Genomic DNA, 25212 nt, shown 5'->3' with positions numbered 1-25212 from the left:
GAGGAGGAACGTGGCTCCATCATCATTTATCGCTCCATGCTGAGGAGTCGTGATGTCCACTGAGCCTGTAGACGCATTAAAGGCCCCACAGGTAAAGTTTACCTGTCCACACCTGTCCAGCAGATCATGGCGGCGGCAGAGTCCAGCCCTCTGACCACTCACGTGCTGAACACCGGAGACGGCGTCCCGGCGTCCAGGATGGCCCTCAGCCTGCACCGACTGGACTCCAAGCTGATGATCTGGAACCTGCTGAACGTCGGGTGGGTTTGAAAAACTGAAACTGAAGCTGAATATTAAACATCTGCGATCAGCCTGAATGAGAATGTTTGTCAGAGACGACCACGAAAACCGAAGGAAAGCAGTTTTTCTTTGTTCATGAGAGAAACTCCCGAGCTTCACTGAAACTTTACAACTCAGCACTTTGATGATTTTTAGGACAACAAATCAAGATGGCCGCTGCCCAGGACTCATCAGCCAGCAGGATTTCACCCCCGGCATGTACAAGCTGCGCTTTGAGACGGGCTCGTACTGGGAGACTCTGGGACAGACGTCCTTTTACCCATATGTGGAGGTGAGCTTCAAGACGGCACTCTGATCTGTATCAGGACGCCATTTACACACAAAATATGTCTGAGATCATTCAGCTGACGGTCCGTTTACCACGACTGAAGAGCATTTTAAAAAATCCTCTGAATAAGACTGTTTTTAATGAATCACTGGAGGAATGTGTGCTTAAAGGATCTTTTATTTTAGAGTTAGATGTTGTTATTGTTGTTTTTAGATTATGAATTACTGCAGACGAATCCCATGAAAAGACTTTCTGCTCTGACTGCAGCTGAGTTTCACTTAAAAAAGGTCAAACATTCACTAAAACAGATGAGAGCCGCAGTTTTCAGCCAGCGTCAGCAGTGACATCCCGCCAGGCGTCCGCTGCCTCTCAGCAGCCGCTCCTCAAACGACTGTTGACATGACCAGTGATCACCACAAGGTGTCGCCAGAACGCTGAAAGCAGGTTCAGGATCAGGATGAATAATGTGTGTGTGTGTGTGTGTGTGTGTGTGTGTGTGTGTGTGTGTGTGTGTGTGTGTGTGTGTGTGTCCAGGTTGTGTTTACCATCAGTGACCCTGCGCAGAGGTTCCACCTGCCTCTGCTGATGAGTCGCTTCTCTTTCAGCACCTACAGAGGAAGCTGAGCGCTCTGAGCTCGACCAGCTGCAGCCAGCGGTGGACAGATGTTTCTGTCTTCATGGAGATTTTACGACTTGATTCATCCTGTCACAGCTTGTCTTTGACCCACCTGAAAAGTTTCATTACATTTGCTGACTGTTGAGTTTTAAATACTTGATTATAGAATAAAACGTTCATGTGAAGTTGTTTTCCCTTCAAGCGAAGTTACTTATTAAATACATGTTTAACACATACTGTATGTCTATTTAAGTGCTATTTCATGTTATTTCTTATAACACTGCAAACCAAACTGTTCTTTCAGAGTAAAACCTTAATTTACATTTTCCTGCAAACCGCTGATTGATCTGCCTCTGACTGAGACTGATATTGATTTTGTATAGAATTTGTTGTATGAAGCAGCTTGAATGGTGAGATAATTTCTATTTCATGTTTTCTATTTCAATTTATTGTATATGTTAATAATTTAAGACAATTTTCAAGCAGAAATGTGAAACATTTGATAATTTCAGCTTTTTCACTCTCAAGATTTACTGATTTTCTTTGTCTAATGTGACAGCAATTTAAAACTTGATGGTTTTTCCTACTGTTGAATAAGGATGATTCATTGATTCATCTAAACTTTTCAATCAAAAATCATTTTAATGTGATGTAATGTCCGTGACTTTTTGACCTCTTACTAATCTTGTATTGGCTTGTATTCCTTTCCGCGACATGTTACATAATATTTCCAACATTTTTCTGCTTTAATCAGTGTTAAACTGCGTGTTTTTTATGTGTAATGTCAGGAACGTCTGAGGAAAAGCGCACAGTCACGCCATGTTTTGGTAACTGTTACATGACGTTAAAGCAAGCGCTTGAGAAAATGCCTTTGTGTCTCAGCCAATCAGAGAGAAGGGGTGCTGTGAGGACCTAGAGCTGGCTTTTGTGATGCCTGAATGTAAAAAAGTACTTTTAAAAAGAATCAAACGTATTCACGGGTGTCAAATCGGTAACATGCCTTTTTGCTGTACTATAGTGACCTTTTTATGCCTAATATTTTTTCCAGAAGTAATAAATCGCTTTCTTCTTACGGTAATTTCCGGCAGGTATTTGTAGGGGTGAAGCCTTTCGGGCCTTTACATCATCCTCATTACATCCGACCGGTGACATTACATGCTTTGGCTGTTATTCAATAACACTTGTAGGAGGTGCGCGATGGAGCTCTGAGGAGGAAACTAAACAAAAAGCGTTGTGTTTCGGACTGAAAGACTGGGCTCGCGGTGCGGGGAGGATGTCTCAGGTGCTGAGGCTTCTCTCGGCGGCCGCCCTGCCTCTCTGCCGGGCTGGAGGAGCCCGGCTTCGGCTCTCCGCGATGACGGCAGGTCGTCTCTTCACAGCCGGATACCGAAGCTCCGCTGCCCAGGTGAGTGAAGGTGAAGGTGGTGTCTGTTGTGTCTGTGTAACGTACGAGTCCTTCAGTGACTGAGTGACCTAGATTGAATCCTCCATTGGGTTGGAGGTTAAATTTAAACCCCCGTATTTCTGTGTAGTGGAACAGATATCTAGCTAGCCGAAATACGAGCCTTTGAAAAGCCGTTCAGCTTAGAAGTCTTTTGCTTCATAACGAAGCAGCACATCCCCTAAAACTCTGTGTAAGACTTCATCTGCATGACTAGAACCTACTTTTTAATTCGGCATAGATCCGATCCAGTAAATAACATCTGTTATAGCTCCACATGCTTTTTCTGTTTGGAGTCACTGCTCGCCGTTAGCAGACAGACTTTGTGAATTACAAGCAAAAGGTCGGATTTGAGATCACAGCGAGAGTCCCCCCCCCCCCCCAGGTAAATTCGGTACATGTTGACATGTGCCACTAAAGCTTTACAACTGCTTGCTGAGGTTTTTCTTGAGGCTCCTCGGGCAAAGCGAGCTAACGACCTCCTTTAGCCCTGCTGCTCATGCTAGTCTTGCTAACGTTATGTTGAAGTTTCAGTGAATGTGTAGTTTTGTTTGTGCACTTTATAAGGCGGGAAGTAACTTAGCCTTAAAACTTAATTTGTACCGATATTTATACCGATATCTCACTTACCTTACGATACCGAAACAGTATTTTTCTTCATCAGTGTCTTAGAGTAGTCCACCATTGCGCCGTTAACAGCGTCCACGCACCATCACGCTGGAACCATGAACAGACCCAGAACAGAAGGTGAACCAGGCTGTCCACATACTTTTGGCCACGTATTAACAATGTTAAGATCATGCTGAGCTGTTTTTGGCTTCATCTTGTTAATTCTGATGTGGTTCAGAGGAGTTTCAGGTGAGTGTGACCTTCAGCAGGTGTTTGCTCACCTGTCAGACGTCGTGGTCGTCATGAGCTGAGACCTCTCGGCTTCTTTTGGCGCTGATGTGTTCTCAGTGGTTCTGTGTTCCTCTCCAGAACGTCGGTCGGACTCCGGTGAACTTCCTGTCCTGTCGCAGATTCCAGGCGGCTCAGCGACGGCTGTACTCGACTGAACCCAAAGGTGAGAGCCGCCAAGTACCTGAAGCACAGGTAGAAGAAGCAGCTGTCTGAATGTGGAGGTTTACCGTGTGAACAGACTCCGTCCACAGCTGGCAGATGAAATCACATCATTCCTGCTCAGTTTTTACCTTCTTTCAACACAATTAGACACATTTTTCAATCAGGTCACAAAGTTCAGCTGAATCAGAAAAAACATCCTGATAAAGTCGTGAGATCAATCATCAATTAATCATCAATCAATCATCAATTAATCAATCAATCATCTGTGTTTCAGATGGAAAAGGACGAGCAGGAGGAGGCAAGAGAGGAGGAGGAGGAGGAAGAGACTGGTGGAGCCGAGTGCAGAAGGTGCGTCAGACAGACGAAATGAAGACGTGAAGCTCTTCATCGAGTCTTCAGGAAGCTCCTCTTCTTCTACTCTTTGGACTGTTGTGACACGAAGCTGCACGTTGACAAAAACGACTTTTTGAATGTTTGCTTAATGTTTCCTGAGCAGTTGTTCGTCAAACTCGCTTTGCCTTGAACATGAATCTAATCGTTCTGTTAAATGTCCTGCGTGTCTTCATCACCTGACCGTCCACCCGTCTCTGCCGGCCTCAGGGCGACTTCCCCTGGGACGAGAAGGAGTTCCGTTACCTGGCGGTCATGCTGGCTGGAGTCAGCTCGGTTCTGCTCTACGTCTACTTCAGAGACGGCGGCAGAGAGATCAGCTGGAAGGAGCTCGTCCATCGCTACGTGGGCAGAGGGCTGGTGAGCGGCGCGGCGCGGCACGCCTCAAACACGCTACCGTCATGTGATCTGTAGCCCTGCTGCTGGTCCTGGTCTGACTGTGTTTCCTGTCCAGGTGGATCGGTTAGAGGTCGTCAACAAGCAGTACGTCAGAGTCATCCTGATGCCGGGCGCCGACCCCGATGCGGTGAGAGAACGGAGATCTTTGAAAACGTGACCTCAGAAGTTAAAGAGATTCAGTGTTTGTGTTGATGTTTGCTGCATTTTTCCAAACTAAGTCAGAAAAGGAGCCAGAACGCATCATGAGGCCGACGGACGCTCAGCCTTTAAGATGTGTGGTGTCAAACTGATGGAGCACAAAGCTCCTGAACAGGTGGAGGCGGCGCTGCGTCTCATGCCGCCGTCTCTTTGTTTGAAATGAGGTGTTTGAGGTTAAAACTCGCTGTGACCCTCAGAGCTACGTCTGGTTCAACATCGGCAGCGTCGACACCTTCGAGAGGAACCTGGAGGCGGCGCACGCCGAGCTCGGCCTGGAGCTGTCGCACCGCCCCGCCGTCGTCTACACCACCGAGAGCGATGGGTGGGTGCGCCGTCACCATATCTGCGGTCAGACTCCACCCTCTGCTCCGCCCACGATAACCTCCTCCTCTGCTCCTCCAGCTCCTTCCTGCTCGGCATGGTGCCCACCCTGCTGCTCTTCGGCTTCGTGCTCTTCACCCTGCGGCGGGGGCCGATGGGGGGAGGCCCCGGCGGCGGGAGGGGCGGGCCCTTCAGCATGAGCGAGTCAACGGCGAAGATGATGAAGGACAACATCGACGTGAAGTTCAAGGACGTGGCCGGCTGCGAGGAGGCCAAGCTGGAGATCCTCGAGTTCGTCAACTTCCTGAAGAACCCGCAACAGTATCAGGACCTCGGCGCCAAGATCCCCAAGGTCAGCACGCACGCACGCACGCACGCACGCACGCACGCACGCACGCACACATCTCACAGCAGATAATAAAGCTTCAAATAAGACTTCAGTCACTCAGTCGGTGGTCTCGTTGGTCTCGGTGGTCTTGTCGGTGTCTCAGGGCGCCGTCCTGTCCGGACCTCCTGGGACGGGGAAGACGCTGCTGGCCAAAGCCACGGCCGGAGAGGCCAACGTCCCCTTCATCACCGTCAACGGCTCCGAGTTCCTGGAGATGTTCGTGGGCGTCGGCCCCGCCAGGGTGAGCGAAGCTGAACCAATCAGACGCCCGCCGGAGCCTCGGCTCTCCTCCCGTCTGTCCCTCTGAGGTTGACCGAGTTCTGTCCTCCGCAGGTCAGGGACATGTTCGCCATGGCGAGGAAGAACGCCCCCTGCATCCTCTTCATCGACGAGATCGACGCCGTGGGGAGGAAGCGGGGAGGAGGGAACTTTGGCGGTCAGAGCGAGCAGGAGAACACGCTGAACCAGCTGCTGGTGGAGATGGACGGTGAGCCGGAGACGGACTGAGCTCTGTGTCCTCTGAGGTCTCAGCGTCTCACGCCTGCTGTCCTCTGTTCCAGGTTTCAACACGGCCACCAACGTGGTCGTCCTCGCCGGAACCAACAGGCCCGACATCCTGGACCCTGCGCTGATGAGGCCGGGACGCTTCGACCGGCAGATCTACATCGGTAGAGTCCAGTCATTTCTGATCGATCGATCGATTGATTGATCTGACCTCGGATCAGTGAAGCTCACATCAGCTGCTCTGTTTTCTCCTCTCAGGGCCTCCAGACATCAAAGGCAGGGCGTCCATCTTTAAAGTCCACCTGCGACCAATCAAACTGGACCCCAACATGGACAAAGACGTCCTCGCCAGGAAGATGGCCGCCGCCACGCCAGGATTCACCGGTACGTTTCAGTTTTCATGAGAGCTGATTGGTTTGAGCTCAGTGAACAGCTGACGCACGGACTAAGGCGATGAAGTCAAACCTCCTCGCTGTTGTTTCTCTCTGAACCAATCAGGAGCCGACATCGCTAACGTCTGCAACGAGGCGGCGCTGATCGCCGCCAGACACCTGAACGCGGCCGTCAACGCCAAGCACTTCGAGCAGGCCATCGACCGCGTGATCGGAGGTGAGCGCTCACGCTCTTCAGCGCGTCCAGAGTCCTCCTCATGTCTTCATCTGCTGTCCTTCTGTGGACTAACGTTTGTGTCTTCAGGTCTGGAGAAGAAGACTCAGGTCCTGCAGCCCACAGAGAAGAAGACGGTCGCCTACCACGAGGCCGGGCACGCCATCGTGGGCTGGTTCCTGCAGCACGCCGACCCCCTGCTGAAGGTCCGCCTTCGCCACACACACACACACACACACACACACACACACACACACACATACACACACGCACGCACGCACACACCGTGTTTGTAGTTCAGGTCTGAGTTTATTGACGGTTTTAAACTTTTGATGATCAGGACAAAATGAGTGTTTAAGATTTAACTTTTAACTGAAAATAAAACTAAAATCATAAAAAGCAGAAGAAAATAACAATTACAGTTCAAAAAGAAACAAACAAAACAAACAGGAAACAATTTAAAAAATGGTAAAGAAGCCTTTATCTCTCTCTCTCTCTCTCTCTCTCTCTCTCTCTCTCTCTCTCTCTCTCTCTCTCTCTCTCTCTCTCTCTCTCTCTCTCTGTGTGTCCAGGTGTCGATCATCCCTCGGGGGAAGGGTCTGGGCTACGCTCAGTACCTGCCCAGAGAGCAGTACCTGTACAGCAGGGAGCAGCTGTTCGACAGGATGTGCATGATGCTGGGGGGCCGCGTGGCCGAGCAGGTCTTCTTCGGCAGGATCACCACCGGCGCTCAGGACGACCTGAAGAAGGTCACGCAGTCCGCCTACGCTCAGGTACGCCGCGCTCCGCCGCCGCTCCCGTTTGTCTCGAGCATCTCTCGTGTCGTGACCCCCGTTTCCCGCCGCCCCCCGCAGGTGGTGCAGTTCGGGATGAGCGAGAAGGTGGGGCAGGTGTCGTTCGACCTGCCCCGGCAGGGCGAGGCGGTGATGGAGAAGCCGTACAGCGAAGCCACGGCCGAGCTGATCGACGAGGAGGTCCGAGAGCTGGTGGAGCGAGCGTACGAGAGGACCACGCAGCTCATCGAGGACAAGAAGGAGCTGGTGGAGCTGGTGAGGCCCTCTGATGCTCCGGGTTCGGGTTCAGGTCCTGGAGGTCCAGGTTCAGGTCCAGTTCCAGGTCCTGGATGTCCAGGTCCAGATTGAGGTCCAGGTCCAGGTCCAGGTCCAGGTCCAGGTCCAGGTCCAGGTCCAGGTCCAGATTCAGATTCAGATTCAGGTCCAGGTCCAGGTCCAGATTCAGGTCTAGGTCCAGGTCCAAAACCTGCAGAGTACCATGAAAATGAAGTTTTTTCAAGCTAAAGTACTTCACGATGTTTCTTTAAGCACAAACGATCAAAGACATTTATGCTAAAGAAAACTTCCTGGATGTCAAAGACGTGTTTTCGTCCTCAGGTGGGGAAGCGTCTCCTGGAGAAGGAGGTCCTGGACAAGGCGGACATGTTGGAGCTGCTGGGCCCGCGGCCGTTCGACGAGAAGTCGACGTACGAGGAGTTCGTGGAGGGAACGGGGAGCTTCGAGGAGGACACCAGTCTGCCGGAGGGCCTCCGAGACTGGAACCAGGAGCGAGGAGGGGAGGCCGAGGACACGAGCCCGACGCAGGACAAACAGCAGGCGGTGTAGAGACGGGACATTTGATGAAGGACCTCCACCTTCAGCTCAGCTTTCTCAGGTTCACATTTCAGACGCTCACATGATGAAATCCATTAGAAACCATCGGCGGTGAGGCGCCATGTTGGAGACATGTGGACATCCAGCTTCTGTCCGTCTCACACGGATCCACAAGAGGACGGAAGTTTTGAGTCATTTCAGGTCATGAGTTAGAACTTCGGTTCCTCCTGAGAACCGCTGAGCTCCAGTTACACGTCGAGTCTCTCCAGCATTCGACAGGAAGTTCGCCTTAAACAGGAAACTGGTTTTAACCCTGAACAAGTGGAAATGGAAACTTTCTATTTATTTCATAAAGAGGGAGTTTGGCTCCCTGACGGCGGTCGGCCTTCAGCGTCTGAAGAACTTTAAACGTTTTTACTGCTTGAAATGTTTCAGAAGTGAAGTTTTGTTTCCTGTCGATGTTTTTGATCTTCAGCGCTTCAGTTTCTACAAACACGCTGACGCTGACTGATGATTGGACGCTTTACACTCAACAGGAAGCTGGATTGACGGGAACTTTGAATATTTCCTGCTGAAGGATTTCTGCTGCTTTCAAGGAAAAAATCCTCCGTAAACATTGAACGTCGTCGTGACGTCAGGCTTTGTTTTTCTGCTCAAAGAATTCATGTTTTACTTTAATGAACCAATCAAATTTATCTCACTAACGAGATTTCACAGCGTGCAAAAACTATTTTAACTCTTCTAAACACAGCAGAGACGTAACAAAGTCTAAATTTCATCAGTCGGTCCTTTAATTGTCTTTAGTCTCTGAAGAAGTTCACAAACCAAACGCAGGTCATTTAACGTTCATTCATTTTCTCTTTGGTCTGTTCCCAGATCAGATTTAAAGGTTTAAAGATGCCATTAAAGCCTCAAACTAAGCCTGGCTGCTCCCACGTGAAGGCATGAATGACACCTGAGCTGAATTCACCTGTAATTCACTTATTTTACACTCACTTAATAATAAAATCATGAGTTCGTTTCCATCCTGAAGCAGCAGAGAACAAAAGCTCAATGATCAGTAATCAATAATCATATCTGTGGTGGGATTTTGTCCTTTTTAGCATCACGTTACTGCAGTTGTCCAGCAGGTGGCGTCCTCGCTGCAGGCTGCTGTGAAACGTTTGATGTTTGAAAGCTGCTGAACGTGACTTCAGGCTGGTCTGCAGACGTTTGCTCACTGAATGAAAATATTAAAGTCATTCTGTCGAAGCTTCCTGCTGAAGCCCCGCCCCCCTGTGACCTCACATGTCAGGACAGAAATTCATATTAAATTAAAGGAATATATTCAGAAACTTTTCTTTTTGTCAGAGTCTCAGTTTGAGGTTAATTTTCTCCTTTAATTTAATTCATATTTACTGAAGTGATTTATGTAAAACTTAAATTTGGACGTTTGATTTGTTTTTTGACCCACATTAAAAATCCCAGAGTTTCCCTTTAACCAATGAATGAGCTCCACTGGTTTCACCTCAGGACACTGTGACATCACTGTTGGCATGGCGACATAAGTGATGTAAATCTGACTGAACGCAGCAGCAGGTTGTCAAGGAAACCAGTGGAAGACGTGAGACTGGGACTCACCTGAGGTGGTGGTGTCCTCAGCAGCACGTCGAACACACCTGTCCTCAGGTACGAACCTCAGTTTTCTGTGAATTTGATCTGCTGGCACAAAGTTTCAGCAGCTGTTTGAAATGAAATAAACTGAATGAAACACAAACACGCAGGAGTGAAAAAACGTATGTTTATTCATGTTTCTGGGCAGATTTCACACCTGTTGAACCTTCAGGTGTGTCACATGTTCACCTGTCCTCACACTACCTGTGTTTCTAAAGGAAGGGTCGGGTCATCTTTTGACCTGGAAATGACCAAAACAACACCGACTTTACATTTTCCTGCTGACTTCCTGTGTAACGTGTGACTCCTACCTGCCATCACAGGTGTGAGCCTCACCTGCTGCACAGTCACCTGGACCCTCTGTAAACCACACAGGTCTAAATCTTAATCTGAGATAAATCTGATTCATTTTCACCAAACAATCAAAACTAAAAACAAAAGGTAAGTCCAGAGTGTTTACACCTGTACAGCCTGTTTTACATACTGGGGGGTCTAACTGGAACTGGTTCTGGAGTTAGTCCAGTAAAGCCTCGCGTACGTCCGCTGACGGGCTCAGGTTGTCTTTGTGTCCGATCATCGTGGAAATGATCCCACGCGGATCTTTTTGTCAAACAAGAAGCAGCTAACGTCGCTCACACCAGACTCCATTGAAAAAACAGTCGTTTTTAGCACAAAGAGCTTCTGTTCCGCCGCTGACTCGTCCGTTTGTGACTTTAGTGTTTGAACGCGTTCGTCCGTTCGGTCCAGGCCGACTCTTCTTCACGTTCTTCATCTTCTCGACTCAAACCTCTTATCATTCAGACCCCAAAATATGTAAAACCAGGCCCAGGTTTAAACCACAGGGAGTAGCTGCAGCGCTCGAAGCTAAAATCCTCTAATGAAGAGCTGGTCCGTTAACATTTGGCCTCTGTGTTTTCTGCTGACCTTTGACCTCTCAGACAGCCGAGAGCGTCAGTGTCTGAAGCTGAAATCAACCTATTCTTTAGTTGAATGTAAAACTCTACTCGTACAATGTTTCTGTATCAAAAAGCTACAAAGACGCTACATTCTGAGTGTAATGGCAACGTTTCTCCACACGCGGCGCTGTTTCTCACGAGCGACCTCAGCGTCGCAGTCTGTAAAAAATCAAGTAGCCCTTTAATCTCCTCGGCAGAGCGAGACGAAGCTCGTCCAACAGCAGGACAGGAAGTCCGACACGTCCGTCGTCTCTGTGGGAAGTAAAAAACATCCTTTGGCTTCCTGCTTCGTCATAAGTCCAAATCCTCACCGCCGCCTCCGCAGAGCGTCCGGCTGGAGGGTTTTTTACGTCCAGCGGAGGAGGAGCGACCACACGAGCAGAGAGGCCGAGCAGAGCGCGAGCGACGGGAACATGGCCGCCGCGCCGCCGCACTCCTTCGCGTCTTCCTGTTGGACAATTTCAACATTATTGGAAAATGCATTTATTGATTATCAACGTGCAGCAGATCAATACTTTATCCACTGGGACATGCTTCATTAACGGTGAGTCACGCTGCAGCAGCTCTTCTTCAATCATCACCAAATTTATTGATTATTAATTAGTTGCACCATTAAAACTTCAGAAATGTCTCAGCCAATCAAGAGTGGCGTCAGTAAGTGTGTCCAATCAGCTGCGTGAACAGACGGAGACCTTCGTCCAGGTCAGTTTGTTTCATTGACACCTGAAGACATGAGGACATTCCCTCCGTCCAGGCTCAATCAGAAGTATTGATCAGCTCTTTGATTGACTGGTCTGAAGTTGAAGATGTGCCTGTACTTTACTGAACATTGTTACTTTGTACTTGTACTACATCTCCTACATTTTTACTACGTTGGTCAAAGAGCTGAAGTTTAACTTCAGACTTAACAAACGAAACGTGACGAGTTTCTAAAACGATTCGTTTCAGATTAAACGACTAAAAACAGGAAGTAGCTTCACTTTGACCAACGACGACTTTAAAGTACTGTTCACGTATTAATACATCATCAACAATGACGTACTACTATGAAAGTAACTGAAGTAATACACAGTGTCCACTCTCATCATGAGTACTTCTACTTTGACACTTGAAGTACATTTTGTTTCTGATACTTTCACTGAGGTGAGACTGGATGCAGGACTATGCAGGATACTGCAGTACTTGTACTTTGGTTACTGTGATACTGAGATACTTGGTGTGAGGCTGCTCAGATCTGCTCTGGGATCAGTCTGAACGTGCGAGCAGCAGCTTTAGCTTCCCGCGATCGCTCTGATTGATCCGTCGGCCTCAGCGCTCACCTTCGGGTGGTAGGCGTGGCACGACTCCGGACGCCGCCGCACCTTCTGGGATTTCATGCGGTTGCACTTGACGGTGGCGTTATGTTCACTGTCGTTAAGGAAAACTCACCGCTTCGCTAACATGACACCAGAATGAGACTTTGGGGAAAAGAAATCAGTTCACATCAGGAAGCGTTTGATCGATAAAAACAGCAGACATGACGACAGAAAGGTGAACAGAAGCATCAGGAACGTCTGTGCGTCTGCGTCCAGCAGGGGGCGCCGCCACCGCCGCCGCTCTGAAGGATATATTTGATCTCTTTGGGCTCCAGCAGGATGGATCCATACTGACGAGAGCAGTCGCAGTCGGCCTGAGTCACGACCAGAACCAGGTTACTGTCGGGGATCTGCTGCACCACGAACATCCTGAAACACAGCCGACCATCAATCAGTCGATCAATCAGTCCATCAGTCGATCAATCAGTCCATCAGTCGATCAGTTCATCGATCAGTCTATCAATCAGTCCATCAGTCGATCAGTCCATCAGTCCATCAGTCGATCAGTCCATCAGTCGATCAATCAGTCCATCAGTTCATCGATCAGTCCATCAGTCTATCAGTCAATCAGTCGATCAATCAGTTGATCAGTTCACAGCCCCTCCCTCATTACTAACAGTGTAACCTCTGGATTCAGTTTACAGTCAACGATCGATCAATCAATCAATCAGCTGTTTGCGTGCTGCCTTCAGGCTCCCGTCGAGTTTTTCATTAAAGGTCAGAACTTCAGTTTTACATGTATGTCTGGATTATTGATTCGTTCATGTGTTCATCAGTGTTGTGGTGCAGCTGGAGGACTTTGTTTTTTTTGTTCTGTGGGAAGGTTGTGTATTTTTCAAAAGTATCAATAAAGTTTCATCTTCATTCATAACAACACATCCTGATTCATTTATTGATTCTGTATCAATAATCTGAATCTGCAGAGTCACAAACTACCAGAAAACAGATGAAGAAGAATCAGAAAGAAAAACTCAAGAAAAGTACAAGTACCTCAAAGTTGTACTTAGTTACTTTCCTCCATTGACAGTTTGACATGGAAGCATGAAGTGAAAACTGCAGTATAAGTACATAAAAGGATGTAACTCCTCGTCTTCAGAGTTCACAGATAAAACCAGGATTACTTCAGAAATAGTTACTAAAATAAACTCCACCTGGACGCCGTGTTGTTGCCTCACTACTAATACTCAGACAACATGAATACCACATATAATACTCTGAATTATACTTCTACATTAGTACATTTTGCTGCTGTACTTTTACTGCAGAAAAACTTCAATGCATGACTTTTACTTGTAGTGGAGTATTTGTACTTTTACTTAAGTAGAAGGTCTAAATACTTCCTCCACCACTGGGTGTAAGTGTGTGTGTGTGTGTGTGTGTGTGTGTGTGTGTGTGTGTGTGTGTGTGTGTGTGTCGTACTTCTGGCAGCGTCCACACTTGATGAGGCTGTTGGCTTCTCTGACAGACGAGTCGTACATGAAGCCGGGATACGCCGTGTCGCAGGGCTGCAGAGGCTCCACCTTCTTCTGCTTATGAGCTGAGACAGACAGACAGACACGCACACGCACGCACACGCACGCGCGCACACACACACACACACACACACACACACACACACACACACACACACACACACACACACACACACACACACCCCTCATTACACTCCTACTCTTAACCCAAACATCCAGTGAACAAAGACGACCATCAAATGTCCTCAAACTGCCTCAAACTGTGGACAGATTCCATGTTTCTGTCTCTGTGAGGACGTTTCCTCTTTATACACACACACACACACACACACACACACACACACACACACACACACACACACACACACACACACACGTTGTACTCACATGTGTGATAACCAGCCTTGGCTGAGTGGATGAAGATGGATGATGATGAAGACACAGAGATGACACCCGGATGATGATGATGGTGATGGTGATGATGAGGATGGAGAAGATGAAGATGAGGTCGGCATTTTGAAAGAGAAAATGAGACACGTGAGTGATGAAGAGGACGGGGACGGCCGACAGACTCGACTCTTTTCTGTTTAACTTTATTGATTGTGGTGATTGATCTTCATCCTGATCTGCTGCTGTTTTATTGGACGTGTCAGTGAACGCGTCACGTCAGATCGCCTGTTTATCGTCTGTCAGCTGACCCCTCAGTCACATGTTTGACGATTCCATCACAAAACACACAAAAACAAGAAAACTGATGAAGAATAAAAATCCACAGTGTTTACTCTGCAGCCAAAGATGCTTTCAAAGACAGCTGGGAGTTTACAACTTCCTTACCGTCCACAAAATAATCCGAGTGCCAGAGACCACAGAGATTAAAGTCCAGCAGGAACCTGAGGAGACACAGAGAGATTGACAGAGAGTGCGGTCTGACCTTCGACCTCCGTGTTCACTGGTGTTAATAAAGTGAATGAAGGGGTCATTTTAAGGTGAAGCAGATGAAAACAGCAGCTGACACCTACATGAGCGCGTTGGAGAACAACCACCTGAGCAACGCTGCGATGCTGTAGAACGGCTGCAGGAGGAGAAGGAGAAACCAATCTGTGAGTTCAAACACTGACGCAGAGTAAACGAGCTCCTCTGAGGCGTCTGCAAACACGCCAAAATACACTAAATCAGATCCACTTTAACCTGGAAGCAGCCAGATATTCAGTATCTACAGTGGAAGAAGTACTCAGATCCTTCGCTGCAGTAAAAGTACTAATATCACTCCATGACAGGAAGGAACTCTTCATCCTTCAGTTCAGCACAAACACTCAGCATCAGCACAGCTGGAGATACGAGCTTTTCACTGGACAGAATGTAATGGAGTAAAAGTACAAAGATGCTTAACAGTACCTCAGAGTTGTACTTCAGTGCAGTAACTGACAGAAGTACTCACGCTGAGCAGAGGGCGAGCGCTGCTGGAGTGATGATGGTTGTTCTTACACATCGCCTGGTAGTCGAACAACGACACCCTGACCACAAACAAACAAACAAACAGAGCTCAGAACAACAAACAATCATCAGAACAACAAACAAACAATCATCACAATAACAAACAAACAATCATCAGAACAACAAACAAACAATCATCACAATAACAAACAAACAATCATCAGAACAAACAATGTGTTTCTCGAGCTTTTATCTGAAAAGGTTTCACTCGTACTTTTTGTACATCCCCATCTTGATCAGCGACGCCATGACGGAGCCGTCGACCTCGCCGAAGAAACGACCGACCTGGAAGAGACGACAGGAGCAAAGTGTTTGTTTTCCTTCATTCCATCCATCAACGAATCAGAGCTGAGGACGACCATTCAGAGGAAACTTTTTATGTTTCTGTCTGTGTTCGATTAAACAAACGAGAAATAACTTCACATCAGATTTGTCTTCAGCGTCTCCTGTAGGACAAATATGTCTGACAGTTGACAGCAGCACACACACACAACCAAACCACAGATGACTGCAGTCCGACACACACACACACCAGGACATCACACATCAGAGCCTGAAGACAGATGGGACAGACGATGTCCTGAGTCCATTTCTATCTGTGTGAGCGTCAGAAGTAAAACGCTGACGTCTCTCTGAAGAGAAGACGTCCCTGATGGTTTCTCGCTCTGCTGTTTGACCACAAACATCCGACTGAGCGTCTTTTATTTTAACTTTATCATCAGTTTCGTTCTGCTCCCTGAAGTCTCCTCCAGTCTACTTTTACAGCAAAGACTGAAAACACAACAGATGGAGGCAAATAAAGAAGAAGAGGAGGAGGAGGAGGAGGAGGAAACACTGGGAGGTTACGGAGGGACTGAAGCAGATGGTGTGAAGTGTTAAACAGTGATTTAAAGTCCTTTCTGCAGTGGGTCGTCCTCTGGGCCCTCAGCAGCAGCAGCAGCAGCACAGTCTCTGAATTATTCAGAGCGTTTTGTCTTTACGAGCTGCTCCCTGCCCACTCTTCATCTCCGTCTGGACGGGATTCCACCGGCGGCCTCGGAGGACTCGCAGGTCGCTGAGCGTTAGCAGTCCGATGCTGCTTACGCTGAAACGTGACCCTCTGTTTGTCCAACAGCAGAAGGCAAACCTGCTGCGACAAGCAAAAGAGCACCAGGAGGTCTGTGGACGTCCAGCAAAGCACAGCTTCAGCTCTGCTTCCAGTCTGCAGGACACGGCGGGGACACAGCGAACTGCAGAGCGTCCTCACACAGAGAGGACGTCTGGTATTCAGTCAAACGTTTGACAGACGCAAACATCTCAACGACGGCTGGACGGACGCTCATGAAGTCTGCTTCTTTGACTCAACAGTTAGGTTTGTGATAGAATACCATTGTGATATAATAGTATAATACATAAAATAGTTCATATATATATATATAATAGTGTAATATATAAAAAAACAAATAAACTATATACGTGTACATTCTACACAAAAGGGGTGTAAAAAATAATACTATGTAGCGAAGTACAGTGAACATCTGACGCATTCCTGTCACCTTCAAGGCTAACGCTAACGTTTACAAGGTTAGCATGGTACCATGTTAGCACGGTAAATATATCGAAGTTGAACTAAGGTTAAACACTATCATCTTGCTAAGCTAACATTCTAATACGCTAAACATTCCATTCTAAACGTTTGCAGCCGAGCCTTCGTAAAGATGAGGCTGAGCTCAGACTCCAAAAGTAATGACTAAAGTTAGCATCTTATTGTACTAGCATGTTAGCATGCTAACTTGTCAATGGCGTGTGTCGCTTCCTGTCGCAGTGTTTTTTTTTTTTCACTTTTCCCAGATTTTTGAATTCTACAAATTGTGACTTGAACTTGTGTGCTAACATGCCAAGTGTGCTAACTTCTGCAAATAGTGCATAATCTTCGTGTGTAGATGTTTTACGTGCATTTCTATTTTAAATCATATGCTCAGTTACTTTGATGCATACATGCTGTGTTACGTGAAGCTGCGGGCCGGCGGTTTCATCTTAAACTCAAAGTCCAGAATTGTTAAGTTTCCAACAACATGAATTTAAGATTTGTTAAAATGCCTCCAGGCAGTTTAGCATGCTAACATTAGCTTCCAGCTGAAAGCACAGCTAAAGCTGAGAAACGTAGAGTCTGACAACATGGAAGCATGTTAGCATGCAAGTGCTAACATCCAGCCACGAGCACAGCCGAGGCTGCTGACGTCCAGTGTGACAGAGAGAGCTGAGATGTCCTAACAGGCCACCGTACAGAGGACACAGCCTTTTAATTTATTCATTAGTCACAGTTTTCTGCTGTCTCTGATGTGAACTCCAGGACTTGAAGCTACGCCCTGAGGATGAGCGCTGGAGTCCTGCAGCAGCGCCTCGGACAGGATCATTGATCAAACAGACGTTTCCTCTGCATACGGCGGCGCTCTGCACCGACACCCCCTCGCCACACTCCCTCACTCCGACCTATTTCCTTTAGTCAGCGCAGACTTCATTTCTCTGCTGATGAAATATTCAGCGAGCCCTGCGACGCACCACGATCTGCACCTTCACACCACGGCACCGGGGAGGATTCTGGGTGTTTCCACAAACTTCCTGTAAAGTCCAGAGCTCAGCAAAACAGCGAGGAAGCACTTTATCATAATATGTGCTTAGCGAGGCCGCTGGGACGCAGGAGACGTGCAAATAATGAAAAACGAGCTCCTGCGGTGGCTGATTGTGGCTGTAAGGTTCCTCTAACCTCTGTACAAACTGTCCTTCATGACAAATCTCACCACTAAGATTCGCCTGTGTTAGAAGTTACAGCCATTTACAAAGAAAAGGAAATTGAATAAAGACTTTCAGGTGATTAAGCACTCCCCTCTGGTGGCCATATTGGATTTGGCTTGTTGGTTTCTCGGTGTTATTGCTCAGATATGATTCATTTCCTCAAACCAATCATTGGATCATCAGAAAAACTGCACCAAACATCCGGTTTTGTCACCTCGAGAACTGTTCTGTGTTACAACTTTGCTGCTGCTAAACGGGCTTAAAGTTTCACTGAGTTGCCCGTTAGCTAAGCTAAGCTAAGCTAAGCTAAGATAAGAGTCCTGAAATATTTCCTCCCTTTGTGACCGTGATATTGTTTGATGTTCAAACTGTTTCAGAGACGTGTTGATTGAACTGATGCTCACTCTGGAGCCTTTGAACTGTTTCACATTATACACAGCAGTGATTTAAAGGACCAGGCTGTGGGATTTAGTGCCATCTAGTGGCGAGGTTGCAGAATGAAAACATAATTCTAAATACGAGTTTCTGCTCATAGATCGTCCTGAATCCTCCACACTGGACCTTTAAAAGTTTCAAAACTTCACATTAAAACCTTCATGAGGGGATTTACTGCATTAGTCTACAGGACGTTCAGATGATAAACTGGAAACCAGCGTGTAATCCTACACACTTCAGTCCTGGTTGACTGGGATTACTGGTGAAAATGGTGAGTGTGGATTTTATTCTAAGTCTGAGTTCTGTGTGAAATGATCACATATTGAATGATCACTGCTGAAGAATATGGAAGCTAACCTTGTTTTAATTAAGTTATTTTGTCCCATTTTTATTGATTTGACATCAGGTGAACTCTTGTCTTAAGTGTCATTTTCATTGAACAGATGAGTTTAGTTTAGTGTGTTCAGATCAAAGACATTCAGATATTAAAGCTGCAATAAGTTCTTACATTTCTGGCCACAGAACAAGCAGAAAACTGACATTTTATGGCCTTATAAAGCTGAAAGTTGTGTACTCTGGCATCCAGCAGTTTGTCCACCAGCTGAAATCCAACATTCATCCTCCTTTTCCCTCCTTTTTCAGTCTAAAAAGTAAAATATCGCCTCTTTAGCTGCTAAATGTTCCACCGTGTTCACTGTGTGTGTCTGCTGCTGAGGCTGTCGAGCACAGTGGCTTCATCAGAGCCTCGCTGCTTTCACTGGCTGGCTGAGAAATGTGGATTAATGTGTGTTCTTATGAAAAGCTAAAGACAGGACGTCACACGGAGTCTCATGAACGTCAAAAATCCTGTTTGGAAACTTCTGTGCTTTGCGTCACGCTCACACACTGCTGCACTTCTTTTAACACGCTGTTTGGTTTTATTCATTGACTTCATTCCATCTTATTTTACACTCATTCATGTGTTTTTACGTCCGTTCACCCTCTCATGCATGTGATTCCTTTCCTGTGAAGCACTTTAAAGTTTATCATGATGCCTGATGAGCCTGTGGGACACAGAGCGCCTCAGCTGTTTACATCCTGCTCACACTGACACTTCTTATATAACACATAATTCTGCAGTGTTCCTGTCTCACAGACCGTGGACGCACACATACATTCGCCCATTTGACCCTGACAGCCTCACAGATGTCACAGGACGGCAGCTAAAGCTGGTGTGGCCTCGGCGCAGCCAGCTGCTGCTGCACAGCTGGCGGCCTCACGGACACCGAGAGCGTCCTGCAGGGCAAACGTCACAGGTGAGACGTCCTGAACCGCAGAGCAGCAGCCAAAGCTCCAGAGACAGATTAAAGACTGACGGACACGGTGTGTGTGTGTGTGTGTGTGTGTGTGTGTGTGTGTGCGTCTGTGCGTGTGCGTGTGTGTGTGTGTGTGTGTCTGTGTGTGTGTGTGTGTGTGTGTCTGTGTCTGTGTGTGCGTGTGTGTGTGTGCGTCTGTGTGTGTGCGTGTGTGTGCGTGTGTGTGTCTGTGTGCGTGTGTGCGTGTGTGTGTGTGTGTGTGCGTGTGTGCGTCTGTGTGTGTGCGTGTGTGTGCGTGTGTGTGTGTGTGTGTCTGTGTGCGTGTGTGCGTGTGTGTGTGTGTGTCTGTGTGTGTGTGTGTGTGTGTGTGCGTGTGTGTGTGCGTGTCTGTGTGTGTGTGTGTGTGTGTCTGTGTGTGTGTGTGTGTGTGTGTGTGTGTGCGTGTGTGTGTGTGTGTGTGTGTTTACGCTGAGTGGTGGGCTCTGGATTAATCCTCAGTAATATGGCTCTTAACAGGCTGAGTTAATCCGCAGCTAACGAGCAGCTGTCAGATGGACAGCAGGCTCAGTCTGCACACGAAAACACTTCAGTCCTTCAGCAGCTCGTCTGCACCGGACGGAGCGAAGGGACACGAGGACGAGACCAAACATACACATTATTTATGTGAAATAAAAAGTAAAAGCTTTGACACCAAGTCAGCGAATAACGTCCAGGTACAGACATGCTGTCTTCACTTTCAACCCGACATCTGAACCATCAGCTCAGTCTGAAGGTGGACGCCAAATGTCCTCTGAGACATCTGTGTGAACTTCTGTCATATTTAGCCTGAACTCTGGTCTCAGCGACCTCTGACCACCAAAATCTGATCAGGTCATCCCTCAGAAATCACACTCACAGGACTAGAAAGGAGGTAACTGAACGCCTCTGGCTGCAGCTGCTGCAGCATAAAAACACATCAGTGAAGAAAACAGTCGATAGCTGCAGCTAAAAAGTATTTTTCGTTTTACTGTAACCATGAACGACATGCAAAGAGGCACAGTGACACCGAAACAGAGCAGAATGAAGAGAATCACACAGCGAGCATCAGGATGCGACACTGTTCTGTCAAACCTCCAGACATTTAATCACAGTAAACTTTAAATTCAACCTATTTCCTCCTCTTCCTCCTTCCAGGATGCCTGTTAGACTGTGAGGACACAGAAACTCTGACTGTAACAGACGTCCGTGCGTCACTGAACGCAGCACAATGAGAAACTTCCATCTTTCAGTCAAATTAACTCCTTTAAGACTTTAAACTCCGGCAGCTCGCGGCGGCCTTCTTAAGCTCCGCCCATGTCAGATGAACACAGATTAAGACCAGAACCTGTCCCCTCCAATCCTGTGAGCCATCCAGATGTTGTTTTTAAAAGTCACCTTCGCTCGCTGCTCGTAATTGACAAAGATTTAACTTCCTGAGTGCAAACAGGTCGAAGCGTTTCATTAACCCCAGACTTAAAGTGTGATCTGATGCCACGAGGCGGCTCAGGGCGGGGACCTTACCTCGCTCCTCTCTTTGGACAGCATGATGAAGCCGTTGTTGTCGACCAGGAAACAGTTCAGATCCTGAAGAGGAAGAAGGAAGAAGGAGAGCGTGTTTAGGTGTTCGACATGGAGGACTGCGGCGTGGCGATGAGCAGGCAGGATACTTACAACGGCCTCACAGCTGAGAGGACACACGCCTTCGATGTTCGAACACTGAGGGGAAGAGAGAAGGTCAAAGGTCATCAGCAGGAGCCGCCATTCACCAGTCTGAGAATAAAGCATCTGTAATCTGAACGTTTACGCAAAACAACTGAAAGAAGGTGGAGACGAACTGACAGCGAGGTTCACCGAATGTAAAACAACACAGCTTCAAATCAATAATCAGTGTTAACTTACGTCTGTGTCGCTGGGCTGGAAGCAACAGAAAAACACAGTAAACATCATGACAAAAACAACAACAACAACAACAACAACAACAACAACAACAACAACAACAACAACATCATCATCATAACAATGTGTTAAAGATGACTTGAATCGTGCAGCTCGTCACAGCTGTCAGACGAGTCTCGTTAATGTCGTTATCTGCTTCATCAGCCTCTACGGGACATCAGACACACTCTGCCTCACTGAGCTGCAGGAGACGTCCTCAAGGTCAAAGACCTGCAGAGAGTGTGTGGACGCCGTCTGCCTTCTGTCACATCCGGGGACACGTTTTATAATGGGATTAAAAGTCAAACTCGGGTCCCCGGGAGGCTGCGACGCTCGCTGCATGCCACAAAACAAAAGCGTGGGCGCATGAAAAAACTGGATGAAAATGGAGTTTTCTGTTTTTTTTGTTAGCTTTTTTAATCAGTAACAGCATGAAAATAAGTAAAGTTTATCCCACAGAGGGCGACAAAGGAAAGCTCCCACTGGTGCCTGAATGTAAGCGTTTATCATCGTACGGTAGTCATGTTAGGACATTTCAGATCAACTTTCATCAGTCTGAGGGGAACCAATCAGGGACTGGCTGGCAGACGAGCAGTAAATCTTCACTGAACGTTCAGGTAAAGTTCAGCTCTGATGAACTTGAATATTTGTGTCCTTGACGTCCTGATGGTGCTGATCTGAGATGGAACGAAGAGCCAGAGAGTCCAGAGCAGGGACAAACAGAGGACACAAGAGCGATGAGACAGGAGCAAACCAGCTAGCCTGCTGGGCTAATGTGGCTGGCCTGCGCTAGCATATTAGCATGCCAGCACCACAGTGCTACGTGCTAGCATCCATACACAGATACAGATGTTTGGTGAGAGTAGGTGAGAGGGCTGAAAAAGAGACAGGCCTCTAATTACTGAAATCCAAAAAAGTTTGGACTCTGAAACGTGAATAAAAACAGAATCAATCATTTCTAATCAATAATTTTTCTGAAGTGTTCCGGAGTCCATCTCCTTTATCCAATCATGTGTTCACAAAGTGGTGAACCTCTTTGTTTGTGAGCGACTGAGCCTTTCCAAGCTAACATTTAGCATGTACATGTAACATGTTTGAGCATGCTAACCGTTAACTTTTGGAGGGTGGGGCCCATTTGTTTAGAACTACACCTTCTGAAGTCTGTACCAAACGTTCCTCTTTACTTTGGCCTCTTCAGGGTCACGTCCGGTTGCTTTACATCTTAATGGGACATTATTGTGTGCACATTCCACTTTCATCTTAATATGAAAAGTCTGAGACTTAATGAGTACAATTAATGGGCTCTGGTCCCCACTGAAGGAAGTGTTAAATTGAAAGAATGACCTCTGAATCCAGAGGATTATTACTGGACGGTCAGAGAAAATCCATTCGTTCGTCCTTGGAAACTTGTGCTGCTTCAAACTTGGCGACTCTCTTCATATCTGCTCGCTCGCCCGCTCGCTAGCGAGTGGCCTGACTGCAGATCAGGCTGCAGCTCCCACAGAGCAGGAAGCAACACAGCTAATGTCATCACTTCCTTCATTTTGGACTCTCCAGCTCCCCGTAGCCTCAAAGCTCAGCTCAGTCACGCCTTTGCACGTCTTCCCCGTCCAATAATGCTCTCAAGTAAAAGATGTGACCTTTATGTGATGAAGAGGAGCGATTTTTCACCTGAACTGAAGGTTTTGCTGCTGTTGAGTCAGCAGATGAAACAGCTAGCTGCTCGTTCAGACGTCGTTCTGCTCGAGAAAACAAATGAAAGCAGACAAAAGTCTGGAGGAAAACAACTTTCCTGTTAGCGGCTGGTCCACGGCCTCTGGATGACTGTCGTTTGGTTTTTTAAGGGTTTGTAGTTTTTATTGTCCTGAGGATTAACGAGCAGCAGACGTTCAGCGCCCGCTGTGCTGAATGTTGATGTTCACGTTACGGCTGTTTGCTCGGTTAACCGCTCGCCGGTGAAACATCGCTAAAGACGAGGACCATGTCAAAACAAGACAGAGTACGTTATTTACGTTCAGCTGTCTTATGTGAAACCGTTAACGCTGATTTAAAAAGTGTTTGTCGTGTTGCTTGAAGCTGTTTCTTTACATCTTTCACCACAGATTTAAAACAATAGCTAATGTTAAACCATTTCCACCATTAGTCGACTTGACTCCTCCTGATCGCAGACGCTAACAACATTTTTCGGTCTATTTTTTGCATTTTTCACTCTTATGACCAACAACTTTTGGTGCTCAATAAAAGCTGCTTTTGGTTTCTTGGTTTGATCGATCTGAGTGACCGTAAACGATGCTGAACATCTGCATTTTGAATTTGTGTTGAAGTGTTTCCTGTGCAGAAAATCACTTCCTGCCCTCCGTCTGCAGTTAGCACCACAACAAAAGAGCGACATGATGGCGGTTTCATTTTTACTGACAGAAAACTCCACAGAGAGCCGCGAAGTCTTCAGCCAGCTCACGTCTGTTTGTGCCGCTTGTATTTCTGAGAGTTCGTTAAAGTGACGAGCTCTTGTTAGCTCTCTGTTAGCCGCTGTGTCGTGAGATCAGGTTAATGTTTGAGGGATGAGAGTGTGTTATCAGTCAGTTACAGTGAAGGTTATCATCAGCCTCAGAGACAAAAGACACTGAAACGTCCCCGACAATAACATCAGGCAACATGTGTGAGAGCGAGTCCTCCGGTCACCTGCTTGGCGATGGCCCAGAACCTCTTTTCCAGCCAATCCAAGGAGAACTGCACCCCGATAGCTAAAAATAGAAGAGACACACACACACACACACACACACACACACACACACACACACACACACACACACATTAGAGACAGATGCAGGACAAGATGGACTCTGCAGAGGCGAAGCTGAACAGTTTGCCGTGTTTGCGGAGGAAAGGAAATCAATTCGACCCTGCGTTCACCTCTGCGGTGTCCTGACACTAATGAAGGGATGTAAACACTGATGAGCCTGATGGCGTGTGCGCTCCCTGCAGGCTTTGTAATGGCGCCCTCAGTAATGCACTGAGGCAGCTTTATTACTCTGATGTCTTGTCCACACGTACACAAGTATTTGTCCTTTGTCCTCAGAATAAACAAAAAGAAAACCAGTGAACAGTCTGTGTGAAATCAGATGTGTGCGGCCTCAAACAGCGTGTTGCTAGCTTTGGGCTTCAGTCACGACCCGCCACCTGAAGGTTCGCTTGACCCCTCCCCTGAATGACAACTGTCCAATCAGAGCTTAGCATCTATGTATCCAGAGAGTGCCTTTTTCCACCTTTCCACAACCAAACATACAAGTGCTTACGTGTAAAGAACGGTAGCAGCATTTATCTGCTTTAATCCAAACCGCTAATCTTACCTTCCAGAGTTAGCATCATTAGCAGCCTACATTATTATTCTGCAGGGTTAAACTTCTTTTCTGGCCAATGCTACCTGATTAGCACATTCGAGGCACCTTGACTTAAAGTCACCACCAGAGGAAATGACACACAGTGTGCCAGCTGACACCCAGTGATCCAGTTTGCTCCAGTAACCGTCCACAGCGGCCCACCATGAGGACCAGTGAGGCTCGTTTCCACTGACACCAGCATAATAACTGCAACTGTTTTTGTCACTTTTATAATGAAAGCTCTTCTTCACGCAGACAGCCAGCCTGCAGCCGCGCGCGCACACACACACACACACACACACACACACACACACACACACGCACACGCACACGCACACACACAC

General features: G+C 47.3%; 3 protein-coding genes across 6 annotated transcripts in view; 2 read left to right on the top strand and 1 right to left on the bottom strand.

The window, feature by feature from the left end:
* On the top strand, positions 1-1222 carry LOC139337994 (5-hydroxyisourate hydrolase-like). Its single transcript, XM_070972865.1, has 3 exons — positions 1-260; positions 436-571; positions 1103-1222. The coding sequence occupies exons 1-3, from the start codon at positions 127-129 to the stop codon at positions 1190-1192; spliced, it is 360 nt and encodes a 119-aa protein (XP_070828966.1). The 5' UTR covers positions 1-126; the 3' UTR covers positions 1193-1222.
* Positions 1223-2316: 1094 nt separating this feature from the next.
* Positions 2317-9851, top strand: afg3l1 (AFG3-like AAA ATPase 1). Its single transcript, XM_070971600.1, has 16 exons — positions 2317-2589; positions 3604-3688; positions 3962-4035; positions 4288-4437; positions 4532-4603; positions 4872-4996; positions 5077-5347; positions 5487-5624; positions 5717-5870; positions 5944-6051; positions 6146-6271; positions 6386-6496; positions 6584-6699; positions 7066-7266; positions 7348-7542; positions 7885-9851. Exons 1-16 carry the CDS (start codon positions 2458-2460, stop codon positions 8110-8112), a joined length of 2286 nt encoding a protein of 761 aa, XP_070827701.1. The 5' UTR covers positions 2317-2457; the 3' UTR covers positions 8113-9851.
* A 1019-nt stretch (positions 9852-10870) lies between these two features.
* The window catches only part of LOC139337153 (voltage-dependent calcium channel subunit alpha-2/delta-4-like), a 46520-nt gene continuing 32178 nt past the window's right edge, over positions 10871-25212 (bottom strand). For 2 of the 4 annotated variants that reach the window (XM_070971596.1, XM_070971598.1), the window contains 13 exons: positions 24171-24232; positions 21453-21467; positions 21225-21269; positions 21075-21137; positions 15245-15315; positions 14975-15050; positions 14556-14608; positions 14371-14426; positions 13924-13944; positions 13484-13601; positions 12313-12433; positions 12029-12106; positions 10871-11157 (listed from right to left, as the gene is read on the bottom strand). In XM_070971596.1, the coding sequence (XP_070827697.1) occupies positions 11056-11157; positions 12029-12106; positions 12313-12433; positions 13484-13601; positions 13924-13944; positions 14371-14426; positions 14556-14608; positions 14975-15050; positions 15245-15315; positions 21075-21137; positions 21225-21269; positions 21453-21467; positions 24171-24232 (881 nt within the window). In that variant the 3' untranslated portion in view covers positions 10871-11055. Of the gene's footprint in view, positions 11158-12028; positions 12112-12312; positions 12434-13483; positions 13602-13923; positions 13945-14370; positions 14427-14555; positions 14609-14974; positions 15051-15244; positions 15316-21074; positions 21138-21224; positions 21270-21452; positions 21468-24170; positions 24233-25212 lie in introns of all 4 variants that reach the window. The other 2 variants (XM_070971597.1, XM_070971599.1) reach the window with 2 other exon arrangements.

This window comes from Chaetodon trifascialis, chromosome 10 (genome assembly GCF_039877785.1).
Source record: "Chaetodon trifascialis isolate fChaTrf1 chromosome 10, fChaTrf1.hap1, whole genome shotgun sequence".
Taxonomy (NCBI): Eukaryota; Metazoa; Chordata; class Actinopteri; order Chaetodontiformes; family Chaetodontidae; genus Chaetodon; species Chaetodon trifascialis.
Note: the sequence above shows the minus strand (reverse complement) of the source record. Positions and strands in the feature narration are given on the sequence as shown.